Source organism: Dunckerocampus dactyliophorus, chromosome 10, assembly GCF_027744805.1.
Source record: "Dunckerocampus dactyliophorus isolate RoL2022-P2 chromosome 10, RoL_Ddac_1.1, whole genome shotgun sequence".
NCBI lineage: Eukaryota > Metazoa > Chordata > Actinopteri > Syngnathiformes > Syngnathidae > Dunckerocampus > Dunckerocampus dactyliophorus.
Genome location: NC_072828.1, coordinates 11836004 through 11844866, shown reverse-complemented (window position 1 = coordinate 11844866; position 8863 = coordinate 11836004). Strand labels below are relative to the sequence as shown.

Sequence of the window (8863 nt, the reverse complement as noted above, 5' to 3'; positions counted from 1 at the left end):
GCAAATGATCATTTTTGTACATAGTTTTGCATGTAGTTTTATATAGGTATTTTAGTTATTTTATTGAGTTTTTCTATACAGTAGTGTGAAAAAGTGTTTGTCCCTTTCCCAATTTCTTATATTTTTTGCATGTTTGTCTCACATGTTTCAGATCATCAAAAAAAATTAAATATTAGTCAACAACAACAAAACTAAACAGAAAAAGCAGTTTTTAAATGAAACTTTTATTATTAAGGGAGAAAAAATCCAAACTTACATGGCCCTGTGTGGAAAAGGGATTGCCTCCTAAACCTAATAACTGGTGGGGCCGCCCTTTGTAGCAACAACTGCAATCAAGCGTTTAGGTCAGGACTTTCACTCGGCCACTCCAATATCTTTATTTTGTTTTTCTTTAGTCATTCAGAAGTGGATTTGCTGGTGTGTTTTCGATAATTGTCCTGCTGCAGAACTCAAGTTCGTTGTCATTCAGGATTTTTTTGGTAGACAGCAGAATTCATGGCTCCATTTATAACAGCAAGTCTTCCATCCTGAAGCAGCAAAACAGCCCCAGACCAGCACACTACCACCGCCATATTTTACTGTTGGTTCGACGTTCTTTTTCTGAAATGTGGCGTCTTGGGGATCATCTAAATCTTTTCTGGCAAAATTGAGACAAGCCTAAATGTTCTTTGCTCTGCCATGCAGGCTTTTGCATGTGTCTTTCTTGTGGTGGAGTCATGCACACTGACCTTAACTGAGGCAAGCAAGGCCTGCAGTCCTTGTGGGGTCTTTTGTGTCCTCTTGGATGAGTCATCACTGCGCTCTTGTGGTAATTTTGGTTGGCCGGGCCACTCCTGGGAAGGTTCACCACTGTTCCATGTTTTTGCCATTTGTATATAATGGCTCTCACTGTGGTTCGCTGGAGTCCGAAAGCTTTAGAATTGGCTTTATAATCTTTTCCCAATTGATCGAGCTTAATTAATCTCAGTTAAATAAAGTTTTAATCACTTTTTCCACACAGGGCCATGTAGGTTTGGATTTTTTTTTCTCCCTTAATAATAAAAAGTTTCATTTAAAAACTGCATTTTGTGTTCAGTTGTGTTGTCATTGACTAACGTTTACATTTGTTTGATGACCTAAAACATTTAAGTGTGACAAACATGCAAAAAAATTAAAAAATCAGGAACGGGGCAAACACTTTTTCACACCACTATCTTTATTGCGTTGATATTATTGACATTATTGAGTTATTGTGAGTTATTGTGTCCAAACTGTGTGGTTATTTAAATTGTTTAATGATGATTGTTGCATTTAGAATGTATTGCAATTGCTATTATTTATTGACTGATTTACAAGATTTTTATTTTGTGTATTTATATTTCAGATTTTTTTTTGTAAGTTGTTAACCATGTAAATTGGGTGACACATTATCTTATGAATTAAAGACAACAGTAAAAGCAATTGCATTCTATTTCTTTTGTAAGCCTATGTAAATCACCTATGGAGGGGGGGTGCCATATAAAATCTCAGGGTGCCCAGGGTCCCAGGGTGCCACTTTGGGTAGGTAATATGTCACGAAAGCCCAATCAAGTCCTTATTTTATGTTCTTTACAGCAAGCATTTAGTCCCATGACAAAATACTAGTGTAAACGCTAAGCAATCTGCATTTTTAAACATTTTTGGTCTGGAGCAGAGTACCAAACCACAAGGTTCTCAAAATAATGCAGTGCAGTTGTACACACAAAACAAATATACATATTGTTGCATTGCATTCCACAAGTGGACACAAACCATAAGAAAATAGTGTAAATATGCAAGTAAATACTGAGAGCTGTTTCACGTAGTTTGCCTCTCCTGTGTAAATTAATTCAATATACAAAATATTAGAAGCAGCTCTTGATGTATGATACATTGCCACATAAATGTTTCTAACGTAAAGAGAAAAAAAAAACTGAGCTTTGTCACAGATAAATATTAGTGTTTCACTTACTTCTTAGTTAACTCTTTATGTCGACCATTCCCATCCATACGGTGTTGTTTTCCGTTATGACCTGCAAAGGAAAGAAATGTAAATAAAAATGTAGTTAAAAATTACGACTTGACAAGGTCTTTGTGTCAGCTGTTACCACACAGTTGCAGTCAAAGACCCACTAATCATCACTTTTTGTGTTTACCTAACAATAGTGCATGAATACTGTACATTAAGGGTGTCTACATGAGGTCAACCTACAGAAAACTTAAATACTCTGATACATTTTGTAGATTAAAGATGCTAAAACAGGAGTCTCAAACTCACGGCCCGCGGGCCATTTGCGGCCCACCACATCGCATCTTGCGGCCCGCGACTGGACATCAAAGAGTAGTGTAACTGCAGCCCGCAAGCTCAGTGTTACTTACATACTTATAGGGACAAGTAAACACCACATGTTATCACATGGACTGAGGGAGAGGTGGCCCTTTAGCGGTATTGTGAGCCATGTATTGTGAATTGTATCGTATCGTGAGGTACCCTGAGATTCCCAGCCCTACTCCCAATACTTGATGCGGCCCAGCCTCACTCAGACTCTACCTCCACTGGCCCCCAGTGAAATTGAGTTTGAGACCCCTGTGCTAAAACCAATCCATTGGATTGGTACAACTACAATAACTACAATATTTATCTTGTAGTTAGATACCAAGTTAGTGCACCACTTACTTCTTGGTTGATTGTTCATGTTGACAAGTCTCTTGCTGCTTTGGTGCTGTCTGTTAACACCTGCATATGGGACAAATACAGGTGCATTTCATTCAATTTGAATATCTATGAAAAGTGAATTGATGTCAGTAGTTCAATTCAAAAAGCCAAAATACAGCCCAAGTTCAGCCCGCAGCTTGTTTTTTTACTGGCCCCGTGGCACATTGTAGATATAAAAGAAAACCAAAAAAATCCAGCAAAAAGACAGAGTGCAAAGAGAAGAAGCTGAAATGTTGATATTAATTACGAATAAGAAAACAAAGCTTTGTCTTTAAATAGTTGTTAGTTGTTAGTCTTTGTACAAAATTTCAAAAATACATATGTCAAGGATGTATTTCTTCACTTCTTCCTAATTTTTATGACAGCTATGACACCCAAATTCAGTGTCTCATAACATTTGAAAAATTGTCAAAAAGTTCAATGCTGTAAACTATTTCTTGCTCTAATCAGCAAACGGACAGCATAAACTTCCTAAGTCTTAAATTGGTCTCTGAATTGAACTCTTGAAATCAAATAACTTTATTGAAATTCAGCTACATATGAATACAGTCAAAAATGTTGACTTAACCTATATATTTCTATCAACTGTTGCATTTGCATTTTGTGAGTTAAAGATAAAAAAAATGTCACTTTATTGTGTGATCAGCTAAGAATAAGTACTGCACATTGTTATAATAGACATACAGTATATAGCTTAGGCTACTATTAAATGTGCTCAAAAAATTGTAATGGGAGGGGTAGGGGCTGTCAGTCACGTGGTCTGGCTTGCTGACAGCAGAGACCATGCAGCACGTGGGTGACGCTGCAGGGCCCACCCACGCCACCCACCCTTCCTTGGGGTCCCTTTTGTTGCGCCATCAAACATAAGCACCTTTGCCAGCTCCCGAGGGGATCACATTGATACAGATCAGACATGTCGAGGTCCTTCTACGTGGACTCCCTCATCGTCAAGGATGTTGCTGCTGCGGTCAGACCCGGGGCGGCCGAGCACCCGGTGGCGCACGACTTCCTCCTGCCCATCAACGTGCACACCCCGGGCGTCTTGTCGGTGGCGGCGGCTCCGGCGTGCCCTTCCAGGAAGAGCGGCGCTTTCTGCGTGTGCCCGCTGTGCGTCACTACGCACATCCACTCGTCCCGGAGCGGCGTGTCGGCGCTCAAGGGGCATTTTGCGGGCGCTGAAGCGGCTCAGTACTGCCACAGGCTCTCTCAACACCACCAGCAGACTCCCTCTCTGGCGCACCCAGGACATGCACCTGTTTGCACAGCCACCTTCAGCGTCACGGACCCCCGAAGGTACCACTGCATCTCCATGGGTAAGAAGCACCACGGACATCCATGTAGAATGTTATGGACGCTTCAAGAGTCTAAAAGTCCAACTTTATCTCCAGGCGCCTCAGAGAGCACCCACATCCAGAACGGCAAACGCATGCGCACGGCGTTCACCAGCACGCAGCTTCTGGAGCTCGAGCGAGAGTTCTCCAGCAACATGTACCTGTCCCGCCTACGCAGGATCGAGATCGCCACCTACCTGAGCCTGTCCGAGAAGCAGGTGAAAATTTGGTTCCAGAACCGGCGCGTCAAGCACAAGAAGGAAGGCAAGGCCGCGCAGAGGAGCGCGCACGGCGGCTGCAAGTGCACGGGCGCGCACGGCGGCCCGGCGGACTACCCGCGCTCCGAGGACGAGGAGTCCCTCTCACCTGCCTCAGCTTCCGAGGAGAAGGACGGGGCGATAATGTGACTCGGCCATTGACACTTCAGTGTGGACCTGGACCATCATGCGGTGACCTCCTGCACGAAACTGTTGAAAAGAGAAACTTTTGTCATTGTGAATGCATTGCTCACATGTGACTTGTCCTGCATTCCCTCTAGGAGGTTCCGATAAGTTGTGACCTATGACCCATCACTGTGCGCGTGACAAAACCTTATAGAAGCAATATATCAAATAATAGCATATAGGACAACCTGTGTGGACCCTGTACGCAAATATGTTTGCAAGCTATTGTGTATATGTGTATTTATTGTTATAATAAACATGTTGGATTTACTTCTTAATGTATGTCTTTGTCATAGGTTCTGCAACTACCCTTGCAAATATGCTCAAAATGACAAAGATACTTACTGGACAATTCATTAGGCACACCTGCACAATCAACTATCAAAAACGCTGCATTTACAATTACGATGGTCATAATGTAACAATGTTAGTATGGTTGCTGTTTGCATTTCTAATATTTTGTCCCAGCATGCAGCTGAATGTAGGGAGCAAAATATAAACAGTAAGTGGATTCAGTGTGGATCAAAAAGGAGCATCATTAGAGTACAGATCATTTTTGATTCAAACATCTTCTATTGCATTTGCATATCATTAGATGGTGCAGGTGTTTCTAATGCTGTGGCCGGTGGGTGTAGGCTACGGCACATATACGAATATAGTTGAACAAACAAACTGAAAAAAAGAGTGAAATGAAAGAAGAAACAAGGTTTTGGTTTTGCTGGCGTTAGCTAAGCATCAATTTAACTTGAAGGTGTTGCAAACACGGTAAACTGTTGCGTTGTGTCAATCCATTTTCTTGTCAAGCTCGTTTTGATAAATTCATTTAGAATTGTACCTCTTTATATATTAAATATGACTACTGTATTTATGAGTTACTTATATAATAAACACAAATACAGAAAATAGCGTAAAATGGGACAATATATATGTTTATGGAGTTGTTTGCTAAATATCAATTTCACTTGTAGGGGTTTTAAATCAACAGTGCATTTTCCTGTTAAATTAGACAGGAACAATGCACGAATTAGTTTCACACTTGTATTAATATGACGAGTTACTTATAATATACAGTATATTATAATATACATTCACATAGAACTTTCATTCCCATGACATGGGTTTTTCTATATAAAACGTATTTATCTACCCCATACAATTGACCGTTATTGATATCACTTGTTTTTATACATTAAAATAGAATAGTTATATATTTATACATTTGTATTTTCTATATTTATATACAAATAAAAGTAATCATCTGCCATCTTCCTCATTGATGTTGGGGCTGCAGAGTATATTTTATTTATCAGGAAGTACATTTACATGATATAAGCCCTTTTTAATTCCGAGTGGAGTTCTCATTTCTGCTCAAACGCTCTTGATAATGGCTTCTTTTGAAAAAAAAAATAACGATTTTTTTTCTTTTTTTTTGGTCATCCAAAGCGAGTTTAATTGCGTTTTGGGTCCCACGTCGGCTGATTGTATGCTGCCATTTGGGCGCACGGCACAGAAGACAGGATATATAGAAGCGGCCAAAGGCTTTGACAGGTTAGATTGTCCCGCTTGGGGACACGCATTTAGGGGAAGACCCCCCGACGGCTGCGGCGCTCACACCGCTTTGAGGAGCATCGACAGGGTTCCGCAGACCCACACAAGCGAGTTTAGTCACTGTTTCATTAGGGCTCATTTGAACCTTTCAACTTGAGGGACGAATGCAAAGACCTCTGAAGGAGGGGATTATAGGGAGGGGGGGTAGTTGCTTAAAAATTAGCTGACGCCTAATTTAACTCGTTTCTGTCAGTTTGGGATACATTCCTAATTGAGAGGGGAAGCAGGTGAAGTTTTGGGTCCCACGCAGGCCCATTCAACGGGGGAATAAATGGCCCCCTTTCACATCCTGCTGACTATCATATATTATTGCGTTCTTATTGAAGTGAAATAGCAGGTGTTATATCAACTCTCTCATTTTAACTTCTGCTCATTGATATCCCTCAAAACAAGATGACATTAACGTAAAATGAGAGGTAAATTATGTAAAATGTGCCTTTGAAGGTGCATCATACACCTAGTAAAGCCTCTCTGTGTGTGTGTGTGTCACCATTGAAAAAGTGGCAATTACGCATGACAAAAGACAATTAATACGAGTATCTTTGAGCAGCCTGCAGCTGCTGTTTGACGAGGAAAAGCGACTGAGTAGGAGGGAGGTGTACACTTTTATTTGATCGCCAATGCATTTGTGACGACGTCTGAATAACCAATGACTCGTTGAAACTGTGGTGATTAACTCGCCCGTTCAGAACTACACTGGTAAATTGGTGTAATTTAGACATGGCGAGGTTGCTTTAGTAACTAACTGCTAACTAAAAACAAATTGGCACTCAACGTCGACTGGTGATTGTGTCCAAGCTGGCTGCGTCTCTTATTGTGTAATATCCTATTATTTTATCTGCCAGAATGATTACCTTAGAATAAACATCCTGAAAACCAGAGCCATTCAGTAGTGGAGTTGCAAACGTGCTAAATTTTCACTAATCTCAATGGGGTTCCTTATGTGGTATGTTAACTGTGCTACCCTCTGGTTTGGTGAAGTGTGTACTTGCTAGTAAACATTTTAAGTGTAGTTGTACATAACCTATTGTTGTGGACGGTCTGTTTTGGTTTCAGCAGCACGCTGGACAGCTCCCCACATCCAGACCGGAAGTGGCTGGACTTGCTGGCCCCGCTGTCATGATTCCCGAGCAATCGTGTTGTTTCTCTACTGTGGCCATTAGCTCCGAGATAACACACGTATCGATAGTAATACTTAAATTAAACTTAATTCGTCAATTTAAGTGAAGCTAAAGCCACATATCAGCAACGCTGGCTGTAACTAGCTGAAATCATTTCAAACAATAGTACTTTGGTTACATCATTTACTTAATAAGACCCACCCCCTCCGTCAGCGCCCTCTGCTGGACAGCAAAAGACGAGCATTCACTTCCTGCACAGAGGACTTTCTCCATCCATCTTCTTGCAAAGTTAACAAAGTTAAAAATTAAATAAAGGATAAACTTCAAATTAAGACATTTATTACTTACTTGAGTATTTCCAGGTAATACATACAAATAATCACAATAATTTAAGAAAAAAGGAGAACATATGTACAGATTGGTACAGCATTAAGTTCCCCTCCAATTAATCACGTTGCCCTGTCAGAATGATCAGTAATGAAACTATATGAAGTACTGTATACTCTAAGACCGTAGTCGACCAAACCATTTCATGTAGGGTGGATGGTCAGTCTAGTTTAGTCCAGTTTACTTTTGGTCAATGTCGACATTTAACTGTTACTACCAAATGCAAGAAATTGTTTCAATCGTTTTTTGACTATATATTTTCTTTAAAACTACAACCAAATAGCTAAATTATTTACCTATTTGCTGGGGGCCCTGTCAGTCATGGGCCCTTGGAATTGTCCTACGTTTCCCCCCCTTTACGGCGCACCTGGTTTGGACTGACTTAGTAGGTAACGAAGTACGTTCTATTATTGTGGTTGTAGTTTGCAGTGGTGGGCATTTGCTGCAAAGTACAACTGCAAAAATCCACAGTTAAGATGAATAGCTCTTTGACAAAATAAGCATTGCTATTTTCCTAAAACCAGAATTGTTCTCATTAGATTGTGCAGGTGTACCTAATAAATTGGCAGGTCAATGTAAACCAAACCAGTGAATGCAAAACACAAAAAAATCCAATGCCATTTGACTTGTACAATAATGCATGAATTTGCACTTTTGACCTTTTCTTGGCACCACTGCTTTGGACCTTAATCACAAGAGAAGCTGAAGTTTCCAAAGTGGTTCTGCACTTTTTGTTATTTTAAGGCCAAAAAGGCTTTTCGTGCAGTAAAATCCCGCAAATGTGTCAACCTCCTTCGCCAGTTTGCGGCGAGCCGGCCTTTCCCAAAAGTTGAGATCCTTTTGTTTGGAGAACAAGGACAGTGTTCTTTTTTAAGGCAACATGTGGAAGTCATTGACGTGTGGATGGAGGCGGGGGAGGTGGGAGAGGGAAGGGAAGGGGGTGTTAGTTATAGTGAGCCTCAGGCCGCTTGGATGGATCAACCAATTCAGTGCCCACAGATGAGCCAGGACGTTTTCTTTTCCTTCTTCTTCTCTCCTTCTTCGTGGCCGGTAGGAGAGCCTCACGCAGCTAAAGGGTTGGGGTCAAATGATAACAGCACAGCACAAACAGCTAATGCATATGTGCCAGTCGTTGCACTTGGAGTAGGGAGGGGGTGGGGGTACAGCGGGCATTCGCTAGTGTGTTAAGGCGGGTGATCAGACGGTGTTGGAGCGCCCCCTAGGAGCACAGCGCGCCACTGCAGCCTGCAGTACATCCAT

At 41.2% G+C, this 8863-nt stretch overlaps 1 protein-coding gene across 1 annotated transcript; it reads left to right on the top strand.

Annotated features, from left to right (window-relative positions):
- The first annotated feature begins 3597 nt into the window (after nucleotides 1–3597).
- Nucleotides 3598–4820, top strand: gsx2 (GS homeobox 2). The gene is made up of 2 exons (XM_054789782.1): nucleotides 3598–4026; nucleotides 4102–4820. The coding sequence occupies exons 1-2, from the start codon at nucleotides 3627–3629 to the stop codon at nucleotides 4449–4451; spliced, it is 750 nt and encodes a 249-aa protein (XP_054645757.1). The 5' UTR covers nucleotides 3598–3626; the 3' UTR covers nucleotides 4452–4820.
- Nucleotides 4821–8863: the final 4043 nt, after the last annotated feature.